This window comes from Amyelois transitella, chromosome 24 (genome assembly GCF_032362555.1).
Source record: "Amyelois transitella isolate CPQ chromosome 24, ilAmyTran1.1, whole genome shotgun sequence".
Lineage (NCBI taxonomy): Eukaryota > Metazoa > Arthropoda > Insecta > Lepidoptera > Pyralidae > Amyelois > Amyelois transitella.
Genome location: NC_083527.1, coordinates 4,479,610 through 4,501,109, shown reverse-complemented (window position 1 = coordinate 4,501,109; position 21,500 = coordinate 4,479,610). Strand labels below are relative to the sequence as shown.

The 21,500-nt window shown below is 36.1% G+C and overlaps 2 protein-coding genes across 4 annotated transcripts in view; one reads left to right on the top strand and one right to left on the bottom strand.

Annotated features, from left to right (window-relative positions):
* Positions 1-3,437, bottom strand: part of LOC106135905 (RNA-binding protein fusilli) — a 62,381-nt gene extending 58,944 nt beyond the window's left edge. For all 3 annotated transcript variants that reach the window (XM_060951148.1, XM_013336309.2, XM_013336308.2), the window contains exon 1: positions 2,726-3,437. In XM_060951148.1, coding sequence (XP_060807131.1) covers positions 2,726-2,854 — 129 coding nt within the window. In that variant the 5' untranslated portion in view covers positions 2,855-3,437. The remainder of the gene's footprint in view (positions 1-2,725) is intronic.
* A 5,381-nt stretch (positions 3,438-8,818) lies between these two features.
* Positions 8,819-20,629, top strand: LOC106135990 (N-acetyltransferase ESCO2). The gene is made up of 10 exons (XM_013336416.2): positions 8,819-9,326; positions 10,474-11,556; positions 11,865-12,242; positions 13,218-13,364; positions 13,600-13,710; positions 14,127-14,242; positions 15,018-15,086; positions 17,471-17,635; positions 18,154-18,275; positions 18,938-20,629. Exons 1-10 carry the CDS (start codon positions 9,074-9,076, stop codon positions 19,140-19,142), a joined length of 2,649 nt encoding a protein of 882 aa, XP_013191870.2. The 5' UTR covers positions 8,819-9,073; the 3' UTR covers positions 19,143-20,629.
* Positions 20,630-21,500: the final 871 nt, after the last annotated feature.

Here is a 21,500-nt window from a genome sequence, read left to right as displayed (position 1 = left end):
ATCGAGTAATTATGCAAGTTTCTTGTAATACTAGTGCCAATTTATTAGTCGACGTATGTAATCAGTGCTTGTAATGATGTATTTTGTCTACTTCCAGTCAAAGTATTTAATAAATCATTTATTTAATTATCGTTAATCACATCAGTCGTATACACTGGAACTATGATACTTTATATTATAAGCACATTGACATGAATAAAAACAAATATTGAATTTCAAGGCATAAGATAAGGCAAAAAGGAAAAAGGATTTCGTTGTCATCCAGATTTGAAAGAATTGAAATTACAAAATAATAAACTATCCATAGAAATGAATAAAACAGTAAATGCAATGCAATTAATTATTATAAGATCATTAATGCATTTAAATTTACCTATCCATACTAATATTATAAAGCTGAAGAATTTGTTTGTTTGTTTTTAATATAATATTTTAATATATACGGGACAAATTACACTGATTGAGTTAGCCTCGAAGTAAGTTCTTTGAGACTTGTGTTACGAGATACTAACTCAACGATACTATATTTTATAATAAATACTTCATATAGATAAACATCCAAGACCCAGGCCAATCAGAAAAAGTTCTTTTCTGATCATGCCCTGGCCGGGATTCGAACCCGGGACCTCCGATGTCACAGACAAGCGTATTACCGCTGCGCCACAGAGGCCGTCTGAACGCACTAATCTCGGGAACTACTGTTTCGAATTGAAAAATTATTTTTGTGTTGAATAGTTCATTTATCGAGGAAGGCTTTAGGCTATATAACATGACGCTGCAACTTTTAGGAGCGAAGAAATAATGGAAAATGAAAAAAAAACAGGGTAAATTATTCATCCTTGAGGGCTTCAATGATGCCCAAAATAACTATTTCACGCGTACGAAGTCGCGGGCACAGCTAGGTAGGAATAAAGTTTCGTTTCGACCGGTCATAAAGGTTGCTTTAAAATACATACATTTTTAAAGTTACAAAAATCTAACTAGTTCCACCACGGTGTTTGAACTCGTATACCGGTGCCCACTTCTACTCAGAGTTATAAAATAATTACCTGAACGCACAGACTTCATTACGACCGTATCTTATTGATGCTCAACGAGCCGTAATGGACAAACAACAACGTCTGTGAATATATTGTAGTAATATCTTAAAATTTTCGACTCCATTCGATATCCTTCTAATATTATAAATGCGAAAGTTTATAAGTCAGTATGGATGTTTGTTACTCTTTAACGCAAAAAATACTGAATAGATTTCGATGAAATTTGGTATGTAGGTAGCTGAAGACCCAGCGTAACATATAGGCTACTTTTTATCCCGGAGTTCCCGCGGGATTGATAAGGTTTCAATGCGGACGAAGTCGGGGGCGGCGTCTAGTTATATATATTTTGCAATGTAATTTTGGCCACGTGGTTTTGTAAGAGGTTACCTATTCACGGACGAAAATAAGCTCACGAAGAAGTTTGATTGCCACAACGGAGAAATGAAGAAGTAATTACTCATAAAAATATAGACTTCAGTGTTGGAAGACAGCGTTGCTTAGTGTGTGTGTGTGTGTGTAAGAGAAAAAGTTGTGTAGTGTTTGTTATTCGTTCAAGTTGCTGCTACAGAAATGAGCAAAACTGGATACACGTCTTTTCACTCAAAAATGTCTGAGTTTCATCAGATAGTGTGGTTTTACGTAATTTTAGTGTCGTAACTTACCAACATATTACTACCCCGCGAGGGATATAGACGTGATCATATGAATGAATGAAAGTTTATAACTGAATGGATGCATACAATGCAATAACTAAATGTCACAGCACTACTTTAAATATGGTGTCAAATATTTGGTAAGGCTATCTTATCAGATAATAAACTAAAGATAGTTCTTGACGATTGGCCATTATAAAGTTTATTTCTTTATTATTATTATTATCAAACAGTAAACGAATAAGAAGAACCCGAGGAATTAAGAACATCGTCCTTTTTCGAAGTCAGTCAAAAATAACACATATTGTTAAGCCAAGAACGGATAACTTGACTTAATATGTAGTTATTCATTTGCAGTATTTCCCAAGACTTCACACAGTCGATTGACAAAACGTAGTCAAGTCCTTAAAGGACTTTCAAGGCAAGAGTAAACAACTTGAGCTTGTATGTACCATCTAAGTATTGTCATCGTTTCTAAACGTTCTAAAAACTTCAACACAAACAAAATAGCAACATTATTATCAAACACCCGACCTTGTTCAATGATAACGCTATTTATTACAAGTCAGCTACAATGCCTTCACAATTCTCAGCAACAACGTGCTTATCATCTTCAGCGCCGCTTGTTTCTTATTTATTTGCCGTGTCATGTCTTAACAACAAAAAATTCTAAGACCTATCAACAAATCCAAATTCTATGCAAGTTTTTTCATCCTATGAATGTTTGCTCCTACATCCTCGTTTAACACTCGTAAACATCGTCTATCTGGTAATAAGTGTTTGTTTTATATTTAAAGTCTTTATTTTTCAGTCTTCAATGATGGAGTTGAGCTGTATCTACCTACTTGACAACTTTGAAACAGTACCTACTATTTTGGATAATATCGTTTATAAAGGTGCAGTTGCGTTCCTCAGACTTACCTACCACTTCGTACCTAATGGGTAGGTTTACCTCAGCCCTGTGGTTCTTAGAGCTAAAACACTAACTGCGGCTACAAAAAGATGAAAAATGGTCTTTATTTATAGGCTTACCTGGTTAGTGTGAACATCTATCACGACATACGCTAGGTAGACGATCTCCTCTTCGTCTGACCCGAGGGCCGCACCGCCCAAGCCCGCGGTTTGGACGTGCAATGCGCACACCCAGCCTCCGCTAATCATCGCGCCATGCACTGCGCACGCGCGACAAACACAACACTACCAGTCAGTAAACAAAACGCTTCACACACTGTCCATTTACCCGAAATTGCCGATTCACTATCCACAACGCAACTTTCTAACGGGATAGTACCAAAACCTTCCGAGCGTTCTAACGTAGGCGGCTGTCACAGACGTGTCCAAAATTCACGTTCTTGTTGTTTGTGTTAAGTCGAAAGCACTGGAGAAACCTGACGGTTACTCAACATGGATCGCTTCGCGTGTAGCGCGGACGGCGTTTTACCGCTAGGCGTCTACGTAAGCTGTTTCCGCTGCAGGTGAAAATCTAGAATTAACTAACAACACATCGGTAAACGAATTTCTGCGGAGGTCGTCCGACGACTTCTGGTTTCACGGATTCCCGGCCGCGTGTTGATTTGAATTTGGAATCGCACGCGTTCTTTCACTCTGATTACCACTAGCGTCCTAATCACTTCAAGTTCTCGAGTTGTAAATGAATTTTGATGGAATATTTTGTGAGCTCGGTTTTGAGGGCGACGCGAGTGTGCGTGCCTGCTGTTTGGGTCGACTGCGCGCTGACTGCCCCCCCTGTTGTCAGTGCGCAGGTAACGCCAGGTGAGCGAGACGCGACGTTGCCACACCGCCTATTATCAATGATGATGAGATATTTGCTATCTCTACCCAGTCACTTTGTCCACGCATCGCTGGGAACACGGCATAAAACTATAGATTTGTTCAATTTGAAAACCGAACACCTGTTTAAAATCATCGATGGATTATTTAAACTAAATGATAAAAAGGGTACCTGCAAAGCATTTGTAGGGTTAATATCTTAGTAGAAGTATTTGACGGGTACTCAGATAAGTTTTTTGTACATTGCAGATTCATGCAGGGCGGTTTTAATCTGTTTTATTAAGAATGCAGCAATGGTTAACAAATGTAATAAATTTTGTCATTAGGTAAACATTGTCGATTAAAGTACGAATCAGCTGAACGTTATTTTGTGTCGGTAATAAATATAATTGCATGGCTGCACTTTTCACAAATACCCGAATTGCATATAATAATACGCTATAAATTTACGTTTTACCTAGGTACATTAGGTATAATGAAAACAACATGTAAATAATTCAATTGATTACAGTATTCATAAAGTTAGTTATTTAAAAGGTGTAACTTACTTACTGTTTTGTCCTGCCTGAAATTCAGGGGTTGAAACTAGAATATATTATTACCTATGTGTAGCTATAGCCCAAATTTATATATATTTTTATGCAGTTCTATGATTACCAGATAAATGTAATTTTGTTTACAACGACGGTAGCTACCTGATTTTAAAAGCTTATATTTAAAAAATAATAATTAAAAGCTCAAAAACTACAACCTGAACCTATTAAGATGAAATTAAAAACATGGACAAGTATCTCAGTACTGTTAGGTAATTTAATTATACGTGGAAATTATGAAGAAATCCACGGGAGCGAAGCTTTGAGCAAAACTTTAGGTATTTAATATTTTACAACAAAGTCAAAAACACTATGCTTTTTGAGTGTAAAGTCTAGATAACTAGGCAGCAGGTGACCTTGGTTTAGAAATAAAATAATACTTTTAACTTAAGTAAGTAGGTAGCAAAATAATGTCAATATCTCCGTTTAAAAAAAAACGCATAATATCACCTTGCTTTGTTGAAATTTTATTATTCTGTCAGTTTTGTTTGTACTATGGTAAGTACAGTTGGAAACATAATAGTTAATTCGAGCGAAATGTAATATTTAGACAAATAAATGCTATAAATATATTTAGTGACAATACGCCTCACTATCTATATAAGTATTGTTAGTGCAAATTGTCATTTCACCAAATAATAATTTCATGCCGTGTGGTTCCCAGCACCAATAAAAAAAAAGAACTCCATCTCGTTCCCATGGATGTCGTAAAAGGCGACTAAAGGACAGGCTTATTAACTTGGGATTCTTCTTTTAGGCGATGAGCTAGCAACCTGTCACTATTTGAGTCTCAATTCTATCATTAAGCCAAACAGCTGAACTTAGCCTATCAGTCTTTTCAAGATTGTAGGCTCTGTCTACCCCTCAAGGGATAAGTTTGTATAATTTCATAAATATGAGTCGAATAAATGTGAAATAAATAATTAACAATTGTTTTTTCCGTAAAGTAAGTACTAACTAGGTACTTATCTAGTGCGGTATATGAATGGTGAACAGTGATTTCTAAGTACAATTTTATCGTTCAAGAGTAATTAATTCTATTTATCATTCGTTTTGGCAATAGGTCAGGTCAAGAGTAGGTACCTACCCGAAAGCGCCGCATTTGCGATGTGATCGTGATCGTGAGATCGTGGCAAGTAAAAAGATGTAGTCTCTGCCTACCCCTCCGGGTAAAAGGCGTGATTTGATGTACGTATTATTCAGAGCTCAGGTGCACCACTTCTTTGGGCTATACGGTTAATTATGAAGGTCTACCCCGCAAGGGATATAGACGTGATCATATGTAGGTATGTATGTATGTATGTCTATTTAATAGATAACTAATGAAGTAAAATAAGAAATTTTGATAAGTGCGCCTTCTAACAGAATAAAATATTTTAAAATTAATTCATAGCAAATGAGAAGAAAAGCAAAAAAGCACATTTTTCTATTTTATATTCCATTTAAAAATTTAAAAAAAGGATTTTTAATCAACAAAAATACATATCAAGAATGTTTACCTTCATGACAGTACCTAAATAATTGGACTTAGTATTAAGTTATAATAAAATCACTTCTTTTTCACCTTCAGCTCAGCATGCCAAAAGTGCAGGTTTCCTCACGATGTTTTCCCTAACCGTTAGACTTGTGCGCATGAGTGTACTTGTGTAACATGAACGTCATTGAGTGACGTCGGGGGTCGGGGGTCGCCCAACATGGTAATTACACCAGCGCTTTTAACCTTGGGACGGCTGTAACAAGCTGTTCTTACTAGGTTTTATGTTACATTTGATACCTATTAAAAATGCAACATGTAATATTTTGAAAATAATGTCATTAGTATGTTAGTTTGCAACTAAAGGGCCTAACCTAACCTAACCTATGAGCTCTGTGGAGGTAAGGATTAAGTAAGTAAATAAGACAATGTAGGTATCACAAACTAAATAGAAATACTATGTAGGTATGTACAGGAGTTATTCTTTTCAAGTAAAATAAAATAATTCCCATAATTACTTAGTGTATTTGGATATTTTACTGTACTAGGTAGTAAAGGAAATACTTTTCACGTTGCAGTATTTTTCTATAGAAAAATGTTGTTTCTATCCAAAAACAAGAACAATTTATGGTATAATTACTATGGTTTCATGTAATTTTTTACCAATTTTTTTCTATCTCGCAGATAAATTTAAATTAAGAACTGCAGCATTTCCCGCACAAATGCGCCGCCTCCGCCCGCGCTCGCATCTGATTGGCTGTCGTCTCCGTAAAATCCAAGATGGACGCCCACCTCTCAAATTACCGCCACACTGAAACGATAAACATAATTCTGGACGACGAATGGAGTGACCTATTTAGCTGGCACTCCCAATACCTACTCGTTTATAAATATGTGGAAGTGTTTCTATTGCAGTTTTCGCTCTGCTCAGTCCATTGTTATGTGCCTTGCATGACATGATACGTACTTACAAGTATTTTCCAGAGGGTTTTTCGAATTTATCTATCTTGTTTTCTTTATGAATCGTCATAACATAATAATTTCTCATTAATCCCAGTTGCGTCTTTATCGAATCCTAGGGAGAAGCCCGATTGCCGTAACATACGCATGACTTACTTACTACGAGTAATATGGTACTAATTTACCGGAGCACTCCCGTCTGGCTATTACTATGTTCCATAAGAATAAGGAATACACGTATTCCTGTAGGTCTGCAGGACTAACGTATTTATAACCTATTCTGGATCCACCTGGTACCTACTTAGCTAATTACCAAAGAACTTGTCATACCTATATCATAGGGTTCCTCTAATGACATAAGAATTCATTGATGGGTACCTAAATATTTTAAATTTTAACGAATGCTTACTTATAAACTTGGGATTCTTTTTTAGTCAACAGGCTAGCACCCTTAAATTTTACGAATCTCAATTCTTACTTACATTAAGCCAAAGCTGAACGTGGCCTATCAGTCTTTTCAAGGCTGTTAACTCTGTCTACCCCGCAAGGAATATAGACTTAATTATATAGGTATATGTAACAAATGCGTCCATTTAAATTAGGCATATATTTTATCCTATCCAATTGAATATTCGGTAGATATACATAATATTATATAGCGATATATTATTATAGCGAATTTTCAATAATACAGTCACTGTTAGCTTGTGTAAATTACTTAAGTAAGTAGACTTGTTTGACATTTTGATACTTTTCAATCGCTATAAATGGGATCTACAAAATAAAATACGAGCGAAAAAAATGTTTTTAATGTTCTTTTTAATATTAACATAATACTAACTTGGTGAGTATATCATCAGATACCTACTTATTATGTGTGCACTTCCCTCAATTTCCCCTTGTGATAAAAAAGCACTTTTGTTCCTAAACAAGAAATATGCAATGTAGATATGCCTATTGCTCACAATAAACACCCTACAAAGCCCTTATTCCGAGAAAGGTCTTCATTTTTTATGACCATACCTAGATGTAATGGCTACTAGCCCTTGACGGCCCCGCGTTATAAATGGGTAGATATGCCCCAGGATAGAAAAGAATTATCTATATTTTTCTAACGATGTTTACCAGCTGAAAGCTATGCTATTCACCTGACTGCACTTGAAGAAGGGCATAAAACAAGTGGTAGATTCTGGTATTATTTTTTGTATGCTGTTACGGTCTACCGGTCAAGAATTGAATATTGGTCTTGTACCTATTTTATACCCAAGTGGAATAGAATCACTGCGTCTTTTTCATTGAATGTTGTAATTGTAAGAGCGTTGGTGATCGAACGGTAATGGTACTTTAAAAACGTGAAACATAGGTTCAAATGCGGCACTGACCTAAATCTGAGTTACAAAGTTAATAGATAAAGCTTCTTCGTTCTGGTTCATTGGTCCCATTTACATTGTGTCTGGAGAGGAGCCCAGGGTGTATCTATTGAATATGATCCTAGACTGGGCAAGTCAGGTATTTACACGAAGCGTCTAACCTCTGCAACCGTTTCTTCACCATTGTTTTTTTCACCGAAAGTGCATTGGTTGCTACCTTAACTGATGAACGTTATTCAGGAAAAAAATCATTAGTATCGAGGTAGGATTTGAACCTGTGCCTCCCTGCTTGTTATCTAACCAATACCTATAATGCATATTCATTAATTTAAGTCTTTGGCTTGAAAACTAAGCAACTAAGACGACCGTCAAAAATAAGAATCAACAAGGCAACGGTACGGTACGAGACAAGTGATACACTTTTACTAGGTATAGGTACTATTATGTAATCTAAAAAATAAATAAAAAATAGGTATATCGTGGGTATGTACGTTGTTAAAAATAAAAGGACGAACAGATTTTTTTTTGTGTTAAACGAATTATTTTTCTTTAAGTTCTGAATCTGTGATTATAACTCTTTCTATTCTATCTTTAAAAATTGTAACCGGAATTGCATGAGCCGGAAACATAAATAGATAACACGTCAGTTTAAAAAAAGGCGCGTAACATAATCAGTGCTGCCATAAGAATCTATTGAAACTACCAAATTATATTCAAACATTACGTGAGATAAGCTGTCTGTCTGTACATACAAGGCAACAATAATGATGTTTTTTAATTTATTTGTATAACACTACCTACATAGAGAAAACGGATTAAAGAAAGGACGCTTATATTTCTATCTTGATTGTTTTATTTTATTTGTTTTGACATATATGTCTGATTACGTGGCAGATGGCAACACTGTAGGTGACAGATGTTTAGGCGCCAAACAACAATGGTCGCTGGGTAACGTTTGCAACAGCATCGTTTTACACGTTAGATGATACAATTAGTTAATTAATCGTGTTATTTTTTAGTGCAAATTACATTTCATGCATTGGTATTGTATTACGTGCAAGATGATTCGTAATAATCAGTCACTTGTTATTGTTAACTCCAAGAAATAGTCGTGCTGGATTGTTGCGTAGAGCTCGGATAGCTAGAACGTGTTTTTTTACTGTTGATTATTTAACAAATAATCGTGTATACCATGGCTGGGATAACTCCACGGCGGTCGACACGTATCCCACATTCTCACACGCCGAAAATGTCGGAAAGAAAGAAGGGACTATTTCAAAATACTGAAGAGCCAAGTAGGGAGTCTTTGACCAAACATCGGAGGCTTCCTGTGGTAGACAGTGAGAGTGATAGTGAAGACTGTGACCTGGGCATCATGGGGACACTAGACTCTAGCTCGGATGAAAATGACAATGGGCCGAGGACCCCGGAGAGAAATATATGGCGTGAGTATGATTTTTTTTTGGTTGTATACTTTCCTGATTAACATGCCTAGCCGTTTCCAAGTTTAACTGATTACTATTTGTTGTAATTATTAACAATTCCAACATCAAATCATACAGTAGTATTGAGGTTAATCGATCTAGATTGTAGAGCAGTTGGCATCATAATTACTATCTTGCTTGTAAAGTAGGTTTCAATGATTGAATTGACATCAACAAGAAAGCCTCTTATTAAGTATGACATCCACAGTACATGGCCTTATGGGTGTTATTTTCTATCAAAAACTAAAATGATAGTATTAGACAGAGTAATTCTGTAATGATCCTGTTTAGTATAGTGGTGTCAGTCAAAGTTTTTAACATAAGTAGTACTACATATTGCATTACACCACACCAGCATTTGTATTGTATTAATTAATAGTAGGTTCCCAGCACCAATAAAAAAAATAATGGGACACTCCATCTCCTTCCCATGGATGTTGTAAAAGGTGACTTAGGGATATGCTTATAAACTTGAGAATGTTCTTTAAGGTGATGGGCTCCTGTTACTTTTTGATTCTCAAATCTATCAGTAAGCCAAACAGCTGAATGTGGCCTATTAGTCTTTTCAAAACTGTTGACTCTGTCTACCCTGCAAGGGATATAGATGTGATTGATGTATGAATTTTACTTATTTTTAACAAAATATATGTTGTTTACATTGAAAATTTTATTAACAACATAGGTATTCTTAACAGAGCCATATCAAAATCTCTTAAATAAAACTTTGCTGTGCGATCTCCAGCATGTCTTAGATGATATTAAGAGTGTCAGTGGTCATATTGGTAAGGTGCCCAGCTAAAATGGGGATGTGCAAAAAGGTTCAAATCCCACCTTGGCCATGTACCAATGACTATTTTCAAAGCTTTGTACATTAGTCTACTGGCCTTTGAGTCTTGTGATTGGCTCTGGTCGTCCCATGAGGGGTAAAGATGTCATTTGTATACAAAGGTACATATATCACATCTTAATCCTTTACAGAGTAGATATGTACAGGCAATAGTCTTATGACTAAGAAACTAACTTATGATATAAGAGACTTGAAGACACTCAAATTAAAATTCCAATTGTTTGTATTCAAAAGTCATGTTCATGTTTCTTTTGCCTTCAGATGAGACAAGAAGCCAAACACGAAAGCTGCTTAAAGAAAACCAAGATCTGAAGAACTTTATTAAGTCCCCGTTTACTTTGAAGAAGTATCAATCTAGGTACTGCCCTGAAGCAAAATGTGCAGGCTCAGTGTCCACTCCATGCACCCCTCACTTCCACAACCATCCTGGCACCCCTTCGTCAACGCACTCCTGTGCGAGTGTCCATACAACTTCGTCTACCTCAAGCCGAGCTCGTAAAAGTCTCGCAAGTCTCATCGCTGACACAGAGAGCTGCAGCAGCTCCCTTAAAGACTTAAACTTTGACACAGACTCCGGAACTGACACTAAAGAAAATACGCCCTCAAAAGTTCGGCGTTCAAGCCGCAAACAGAAATCGCAAAAAAATACCTTCTCTGGTGTCCTTCATGAGCAACAGAAAAACACAATGTCTCCAATGAAAACTGCCATAGTTTGCCTCACGAAAATGGATATGAACAGTTTAATATCACCCACTCAAATGCTCAAAACACCTCATACTACCGAATCTAACCAATCTCCACCAAAACTAAGCCACAATCGTCGGTCTGTAGTTGAGATCAACGAAAGTCCTGAATCTTCTTGTGATGGCGAAAAAAGTAATAAGAGACTACGTAATGAAAGCATCACAGATCAAGGGCCTATTTCAAAGTACCCTAGACTAGAAAACCCGGCGCCCAAAGCTCGCCTGTCACTATTCAACAGTGACAGGCTGAAAGAAATCCTATCAGCGAAGTCTTTCTATGGGAAAAGCAATCCTGAACTCAATACTAATATCACATCAAAAATTTCTAAAGCCATTGAAGTAACAAACTCCCATCCCCGTCGGCCATTCTCGCATTCCCGCTCTTCCCGTTGTAAGAGAAGGCCGGGTCAGATTAACATGGGCGTGAAACACAGGATAAGGAAGCCTAAAGTAAACAAAGTGAGAATTGTCAACTTGAGTGGGAGCAAATCTTTGAATAATACAGCAAATAACTCTATGTTGAATGCCAGTGCTGTCTCTAATGTGAGTGCCAATGATACCTCAATGCTGAGTCAGAATTCTTCTCAGGACCTTGAAAATGGTAAGTACATTTGATAACTGAAGTTACTAAGTCCTTGATGTATCGATTTCTTGAAAATAGCAAGTTTACTCATAGTTAAATATTTAGTTACAATGACTTATTTTTATAGTTTTCTCAATTATTAGAGAATCAAAAAAGGTTTTAATTATTTTACACCTACAGCAGAATTTATTCTATAAAGCCATATAAATACACAAGCAATCCATCGCTGAAGTAATCTAGAATAACATGTGATTAGAAAGATGTTAAAATAATTATTTCATTTTGGAATCTAGAAGTTGGTTATTCACCTCAAACTTTCTCAACAGACAAAGCAGATCCCTTTGACAAAGAAAAGCAGACAATCGAAGCTCTCCTCAGCCAGTGGACCGAAGAGGATATCCCGGAATCAGAACTCCTCTACTCCAAGCCCGATGTCCCATGCTTCAACAGCTCAGTCATACAAGAAACCAATCCTATCTTTGAACCTGTAAAAGCGATACCAGTACCCATTCAAGACGCAGAGGTTCCTATAAATCCGGATACGGTTATAGTAGAGTTAGGAGCTAAAGAAATGGCAACACAGGATGTTGTGATGTCGGATGCTCAAGGGAGTCACATGGCTGATCACGGAGAAGTGCCGAAGAGTGGACAGTTCTTGCCAGTGGAAGGAGGTTATATTTTGGTGGATGAAAATGTGGAACCTGGTGAGTGAATTTGTAATCTCATTTTAACATGCTTGTTTTCTTTGTGTGACGATTCAACTTAACTTTTATTAATGTGAGACTAAATTTTATTAGACTTAACAACTTCAACAGTCCTATCAGAGGTGGTCACCATCAGATTATTTTAGGTAGAAATCCTTATCAGGGTTATGCAGATTTTCTCATTATCCTTTGAACTAATACGTTCGGAAGTTAAATTAGATGATCTTTTTCGTCACCTGCATTAGTTAGGTTCCCCTGCAGGTTCACAGAATGCATACAGGAGTCGTATCTATATTCATTTATTTGCCATAAATGTAGGTACTTCTTCCTCCTGGCTTTGGTCCCAGTTGCATCCATACCTCTGGAGAGGAGCCCGGGGCATGCCTTTGATCATGTAACAGGTTCGAATCCTACCTCTGCAACAACTATAAGATAAACTTTTATTATTAGCGTATATTATATATACATATAGTCACATCTATATCCCTTGCGGGGTATACAGATCCATCAGTCACGAAAAGAATGAAAGACCATATTTAACTTTTGACGGCCTCTGTGGCGCAGCAGTAATACGCCTGACCGTGACACCGGAGGTCCCGGGTTCGAATCCCGGCCTGGGCATGATGAGAAAAGAACTTTTTCTGATTGTCCTGGGTCTTGGATGTTTATTTATATAAGTATTTATTATAAAATAATTTATCGTTGAGTTAGCATCTCGTAACTGTCGAACTTACTTCGAGGCTAACTCAATCTGTGTAATTTGTTCAAAAAAATAAAATAAAAATAGTATAGCTGCATGGTGTTACTGAGATTCAAATAGTGACAGGTTACTAGTTATCGCCTACAATAGGAATCTCAAGTTTATAAGCTTATATCTTAGTCGCATTTTACATCATCTACAGGTAAAGATATGGAGTGGTTCTATTCTTAAGTGCAGGAAACTACACACCATATTAATAATCGTTTACATTTCAGCATTATCAGGCGATGAAGAGCTAACAGACTTGGACGCCATAGAACGAGAATTGAAGATGTTGGACGAGCAGATCCTGCAAATGGCGCAGTCCAACAACATTGATCCTGATGCTGTTCTAGCTTCTACTGAGACCTCCGTCGTACCTGGTATGTTACGGGGTACCCTTGCGGGATAGACAGGGCCAACAGTCTTGAAAAGACTGATAGGCCACATTCAGCTGTTTGAATTAAACAGGTTAACTATACCCATCGCCTAAAAGATGAATCCCAAGTTTGTAAGCTTTCGCCTTTTACGACATCCATAGAAAAGAAAGTGAAAAGAGAGTGGTCCTATGAACCTTGTATCCTATTTAGTAAATGTATTTCTATTATTTTTTTGCAGTGGCAACTCCATCGTCGTCGCCTCCCCCCACAAAGGAAGCTGATAAGCCGCAGAAGCTGTTCCCGATCTTCAGCAACCCCAACCCTGGCACCAGCACACCTGCCTCCAAAGGTAATCCATATGTATAATAAAATATTGTAACTGACCGAAGTCTGTATGGGAAAGATATTAACAAAAAGACAATATGCGGATTCCAATTGGGATCTATGTATAGAATCTCTGTCTGTCTGTATTTTTGTAGATGTTGTACGGTATAGGGCGGCCGAAGTAGGTGGCAATAGCTTCTAATAATTTAAATATATCTTTTTATTATTTTTTAGTGATTCCAACAGTGGGAGCATCAGATTCTCTTTTTAATATCTTGTAGAAAATTACCCAGATCTTTTTATTATTATACATACTATGTTGTATTCTGGTATGTGTGATAATTAAACAATATATAAATTAGCAGAAAATCCTACCGTTTCTTTGTAATGTTTATTTGTACCATAACTGCAGATATATGAACATATCATGTGTATGTTTAGGATCCGAGAAAAGCAAGAAAAGTCTCCTCAAAACTGGCTCCGACCAGTACGTGATCGACGCGGGACAAAAGAATTTTGGGGCGACGCAGTGTAACGAGTGCGGAGCGATATACCAGGTAACGTCTCTTTCGTTATGAATGTGCATGAAGCGAAAATATGAGGGATCGTGGCAAGTGGGAAGATGTACTCTCTGCCTATCCCTCCGGGAATGAAGCGTAATTTTATGTATGTATTTATGCTGCCCACCAGGTTACATATTTACGTTTCACTACCCAAAGGTATACTGGAAGAGATTGCTTAGCGATAAGTCCGCCTTTGCTCAACATATTCTTAAAGTATGTTTCTACTACTATGTAATTTTTATAGGCAATAAAGAAAATTTGTATTGTCTTGTATCTTTCTTTTTATATCGGGTTTAATTTATTTTATTATAGAGACAAATGTGGCGTTTTACAAAAACGTCGCAGGACAGAGAAAAGAGAGATAATTGAAAATTTGATAAAATAATCTTTATTTGGACTAATTTTACAAGTTAAAAGAGGTTGTGGTATTCGCTGTAGACACGAGATCCAGCAATCCGCTAGGGGATAGCGTGCTACTTGGTGAATGCTGATAGTCCAAAGGTACCCAGAATACCCAGGGCGCTTTTATAGGGCTCCCGGGCTGTTCAAAGGGGCGCCGGGGAGACAGACGCGGCACGTCACACAAAACACTGATACAAGTTAAAAAAAATAGCTAACCGTTATGAACTAATATGCACTTGTCATTATAAGTATGTATATGAATTCCAACTCTATAATAAAGTCATCTAGTTAAACTTGGATGGAAATGTGAAAGTTAAATATTAGTAACACAAGATTGTAATTGTAATCTGCAATGTTTTGTTTGTAGGTCGGCGATCCACAAGATGAACACGATCATTTGGTGCATCACAACGCAACTGATGTTCTTCGATTCAATGTAAGTATTGGATAACGTGAAATTTTAGGAGTCACCATTTTGTAAAACAAGTATTAGCGGACGCGCAATAACACTAATTGATTGTTGTATTGTATTTTCGAAAATTTTATGTATAAATTACTAAATCAAAAAAATATTTACATAAAAAACAAATGCTCAAACGATTTTTTTTAAAGGGTACAATAGGCTATTTGACTGTATTAAAAATATACATTTCTTTTATGTCATCAGTCTTAATATTATTTTTTTGGAGCGATTTGTAATAACGCGAGATAAAAATATTGCATTATTTAAACAAAATCCGTCTCAGAAAATAAGGATTTTATATGCAGCTGTCACGTGACTAAAAACGAACGTGATTGGCTATTTCTATTATGACGTCAATTATCCATAAACAGACTGTCGATGGTACCGTTCCTTAGTGTTCGCTATTATTTTTCAAGATTTTATAAGTGTTTGATCGCTCAGGATTACTCAGATAACATAGGTATTTAATAATGGAAACCAAGTCCGCGAAAGCTGACAGTCGAAACCTACCAAAAGTTGACGCAATAATGGTTGGAAGAAGAAATCTGGATTGACTTCTTCAAAGACAATCCAGATTTCTATGCTGCCGAACTGAGGAATGTGAAAACATCAATGTAAGTATATCTTGGTAACCACTGAGCTTAGATCATGATCTGAAACCACTTCTTGCGAATATTCAAATCCATCGGCATAGATAAAAACAGTTTCGTAGGAGATTTTATTGTTGTATTAGTGCATTGAGGCACTGCACAACATTTATAGGAACTCATTTTAATAATTTTCACACATATGACGTGGCACAAGTTAAATAAAACAAGAGAAAATCAAAACTTTTCGAAACACCAACAAGCTTTGTATGATATTTACACGAAATTTACGTCACTGCATGCCATGGCCGCCATATTGCTAAAAGTCGCGTTTTGGCGGCATATTTGAATATTTCATTTTCTTTTTCGATTTTTTAATAAAATAGCTGTAATAAAGGCAGAAAAGTATTTTTGTAGGGCTCCTTATAAACAAATAAATACCCTAAGATAGTTTTTAGAACTTTGTCAAATAGCCTATTTAAGGGCTCACCAAAATAGCTTTTGTTTTCCAAATTTTAGTACCCAGTAAAATAAATTAACTCCATATAAATTAAAATCAATCTATACTTAGTTTCCCAAAGTAAAACGTATTAAGCTTCAAAATAAGTATACACACGTCAGAATAATCGTACGTTGTGTACAAATATTCTTTTTGATTGCCAAAATGGATAAATGCTCACCAAATATTGTTTCACTAAAACAGTAACATTGATACCAAAATGTACAGTTCAAATTTGCTTTATTGTAATCAAATTATGTAACCAAAATCCAAAATATATTATGGTCAAGCTAAGATTACGTAATATAAACGTAATATATACGTAAAATATAAAGTGCCATTGATTATTTTTAAGTACAAATTAATCTTATAAGATTAGATTGTATAAGACTGTAATTATTGTGTTCCTTTTGAAGTGCCATTGATTATTCTTAAATTAATCTTATGAACACTTTAATAAAATTTCTGTTTTAATTTAGATTTTTTATTTCCTCATCTACCAATGGTTTGTTTCATTGTATACCTTAGTCATTATGTGTTGCAATAATTGACAACAAAGTAATTATGTAACTGCATAAAAATATATAATTAAATGCATAATGCATTAATTATGTAACTTGTGTTTGGTGTAATCAATATTATATTTGGTATGAAAAAAATATTTGCGGTTGACTGTAATTTTTTCCCTCAGCATAGATAACTAAAATGAAAGTAATAAAATAAAATATTGGTAACATCTCCTTAGCGATAATTTACAAAATTTGGACTCAAATTGACTTTAAAGGTGTGTATTTATTTTTATAGAATGTAATAAAAAGCAAAATAGCTTTATTTCTAGAATATTTTGTGATACACAATTTGGTGAGCATTTATCCGTTATGGCAGGCACTTCGAATTTATTGGAAGTAATATAGGTGCATTTCTGGTAGGCGTTTAAACACAAGCCTTTTTTAAATACATGATTATATTATTAGTTACTGATTATTATTGAATTTTAATTATTTTGTTTTAATTGTTTATTTTTCAATTATTCTTTCATAGATTTAGACGAATTTTCGTTGTCACTGAATTCTTTTTGGACAAAAAATAGATCTGCCTCTGTTACAAATATGTATTTTTGTCCGCGATTATCTCGCGTTTCGCTGAACCGATTTTGATGAGGTTGTCTGTAAAGTGTTTGTTACACTTAGAAGGATTTTGAAATTTAACCGACTTCAAAATGGGAGCATATCGATTGGATGCGGTCCTCTTACAAAAGTTATATCTTCCAGGGCTGGAAAGAAGAATGCGTGGTGTACCGCGACGAGTGGAGCCGCTGCCTGCGCGTGCGCGGCGCGGACGCGGGCTGGCGGCGCGTGGCGGCGCTGCTGCGGCGGCTGCTGCACCCGCAGCTGGGCTACGGGGCCGAGCTCACGGGGGAGCCCCACGCCTACACGGTCAGTTGTTATTACTAACAACTATTTAACCGACCATTTTACCAACTATTTAACTATGTATATACCTACTGCAATGACCTGGTAAAGTAGTAGACGTTCAGTTCAGTTCAGCGAAAGGTCATACTCAACTGGAGAGATTTGGAAAATTTATGAATATTAGCATGGATCATAGACACAAAGTATCTTCTCTCTGACTGTTCCTTTGTACGCGTACGAATGTGTGTTTTATTATGTATCTTTAACAATACCTCACACATTTTTTATAGTTTATTTTAAAAAATATTTATTTAGCGCATCCTCAATTCTTTTTATCTTGGAATGCGCTGCCTTTTTAATTTGGAATATTCCTATTTCAATTTGGTCAGCTGGAAGAAATCATATTGGGATAAGTCCGCCATTGTACATACTTTTTAATTCCAGAAACTGTATTTTTATGCAATAACAAACAAACAATATAATTATTACTGTAACAACTGTTTTACCATTGGATTGAAGAGGATTATATTTTTTTATTTCAGGCGTACCTTTACATCGTGAAGAAACAGATAGTCGGGTGCCTGGTGGTGGAGCCCAAAGTGAAGGCATACAAGCTGATCCCTGGCGATCCCGACTGCTGCAGCGTGGAACACTACCCCGTCAAGTAAGTTTGTTGTTGATATATATAGGAACTAGCTTCCGCCCGCGACTCCGTCCGCGATGTCGGTCGTCGCGTGGATGTTTTATTTCTCATTTTGAGTATTTCTGACAATTTGTGTTTGGTATCGATCCAGTAACACCCCCTGCTATTTATTTTTTATTTTTTCAATATTTTCAATGTACAGAATTAACCCTTCCACAGATCATGGTCAAAGGCTTCTCTCCACACACGTGAGAATGCATCCATACATACATATAATCACGTCTATATCCCTTGCGGGGTAGAAAGAGCCAACAGTCTTGAAAAGACTGAGAGGCCACGTTCAGCTGATGAATTCAGTTCATGAATTTACTGCCGTGCCGTGTGGGTCCCGGCACCAATACAAAAAAAATAATAGGACCACTCCATCTCTTTCCCATGGATATCGTAAAAGGCGACTAAGGGATAGGCTCACAAACTTGGGATTATTTTTAGGCGATGGGTTAGCAACCTGTCACTATTTGAATCTCACTTAAATCATTAAGCCAAATAACTGAACGTGGCCATTCAGTCTCTTCAAGACTGTTGGCTCTGTCTACCCCGCAAGGGATATAGACGTGACCATATGTATGTATGTATGAATTTACTTTCCAATACTCCTACAACAAATTAATACCTTGTTTCAGATGTGGCGTATCACGTATTTGGACGCACATCAACCACCGCCGCTCTGGTATCGCGGGCCGCATGCTGGACTGCGCGCGGGCCTCCTTCTTGTACGGCGCCGCCTTGAGGACCTCCGAGGTAGCCTTCAGTGCCCCCACGGCCGCTGGGAAGGCCTTCGCCACCAAATATTGTGGCACAGAAAACTTCTACGTGTATTTGGACTGATTTTGTGAGGTGATGAGTCCAGATATAGCTTTTAGTATACCCACGGCCGCTGGAAAGGCCTTCGTCACCAGATATGGCGCTACGGAAAACTTAACGTGTATTTGGACTGATTTTTTGAAGTTATAATGGTTTAGTTGGTGTATGAAGAGACATTTGAGCAAAAATTGCTATGAAAGTCTGGTGGACTGATTTTTGTGTTGGTATTGATTGTCATTTTAAAATTGTGGGTCAGTGATGAATGTAAAATGCCAATAAATACTGGCGAACTTAATAGTGACTTGTTGGTTTGAAAAAATATTTGGAAGATGCAGAATTCAAAAATGTATTTCCACAATTCATTTTTGAATTCTATATTGTCTAAATATTTTTTACTACGAATTCAAATATTCTTAATACATTTAAATTTTTAGAATGTGTGAATGTGCATATGTGCACTTTTAGCTAACAAAAAGCTGTGTTAAATTGGAATATTGTTGAAATTGCTCAAAAGCATCTTTTTAACGGATACATTTAAACATTCAATGAAAAAGGAGAACTTTTTTATTCCAATTTTTTTTTTTGTGCCTAGAATGGGACCAATATTGTTTAAACTAATTTTAAGCCTTCTATATTATGTACTGAAGGATTGTTTAATTATCTAAGTGCCTTAGTCAAGGTGTGCCAATATATTTAATGTTAGTCATTATGAGATTTTTAGATGTACTTTTACTTTTTGAAACTTTTTAATGACCAGTTACTAAATTATGCTCAACTCCTTGGGAGAAATTTTATTGGCAAAAGGGGACAAAATGTGCCATTGACTTTGTATCCGGCATACAAGTTGACCAATGCGCAGTGTGTTTACAGCCGGAAGAAGACGTTAAGGCATAGATGACGATAAAGCGCGGACCGCATTGCCATTTTAGGTCAACTTATATCCCGGAAATCTTACATGTTGAACTTTTCTATATAAGCTCTCTAGTTTTTTTTTGACGTTTAAATACGCTTATTCTGCTTAGTTTTATGTACTTATGTAAGGTGTAAATCAGAGTTGTTTTATTTATGAACATGTCTAAATTTATAGTTAAGCTACAACAGGAAACGTATTTTCATTTGTGGCAAATGCTTTTTCACGAACCATTAGTTGCTTGACTATATTTTTATGGAATATCCATACATAGCTTTGACGGCGTTTATAGAATAATATTCTGGAATAATGGCATTAGTGTTTTTAAAACTATTTTATTTATGATAGAATTGAATTTCTTAGAAATTTTTGTACGACTTTGCATTTAAGATTATGGAAGCCTCATAGTTTAGTGGCAAGTCCAAAGATATTTTGTACCTAACATTGCCATAGACTTGTAAATAATATTTATTTGTAGAATTGAATGTTCTACATGATCCTACTCATACAATTTTAAGTTAACGATAATTATTATTTCTGATATTTCAGAATAATTTTAACTAAATTTCTTTTTAAATTTTGATTTATGTTAAGTTGCATGGAAGTGTGCACATTGGATTTTAAATAAAAGTTCTGATTTTTTAACTTTGTGTTTCCTTTCATATGAATGCTGTAGAATTATACCAAAAGATAAAAACACTGAAATATAAACCTTTAGACCATGGAAATAGTGACAAGCAAGAAGCCAAACTCTGAACAAAGCAAAAAAGAACGGAAAATTAACTAAAATTTTTAGTTTCCACCAATGCTTTCTAAGGGTTAATATTCCATGATATATGTACGCCTTTATCCCTGACGGGGTAGAAAGAGCAAATAAGACTTGCTTTACGCAAGCAAAAAACTCAAAACGTCACTGTGATACCAAAAGATATGACAATTATCAAGTGCTGTTTGAAATATGAATAAAATATTGTTTGAATTTTATATTCCACTAGCGGACCCGACAGACTTCGTTCTGTCAAAAACATTTGTAATGTGACAGTTTTTTTGTTCCTATATATTAGACCTACATTGCTTAGACAACAGTGAACTTTATACATTAGCAATAAAGCTCAAATTGACTGTACGCAGTAACGTTTGTATGGGAAATAGAAAAATGCTGTTTTGAGGATTTTCCCGGCAATTATTCGAATTTTTTTCACCTTTTAAACCTTCCCTAGACCTCCACGAATAATTCAAGACCAAGATAAGATAAATCCGTTCAGCCGTTCTCGAGTTTTAGCGAGACTAACGAACAGCAATTCATTTTTATATATATAGATTACTTTTTAACCTGGGCATAGAATTGGGATAAGTTAGAAGGGTCTTGTGGCAGGGTCTATCACGCTCCAGCAGCTGGAGTGCATGTTGATGTCCCACGAACTTAAAAAATCTTATTTACATTTTAAGTTTCAAAATCGGACCAATAATTC

Excerpts from the sequence above, each read along its gene's own strand:
- LOC106135990 (XM_013336416.2), top strand. The coding sequence starts at position 9,074 with ATGGCTGGGATAACTCCACGGCGGTCGACACGTATCCCACATTCTCAC. Across the intron at positions 13,365-13,599 it reads TGAGACCTCCGTCGTACCTG|TGGCAACTCCATCGTCGTCG; the intron begins GTATGTTACGGG and ends ATTTTTTTGCAG. Across the intron at positions 17,636-18,153 it reads GGGAGCCCCACGCCTACACG|GCGTACCTTTACATCGTGAA; the intron begins GTCAGTTGTTAT and ends TTTTTATTTCAG.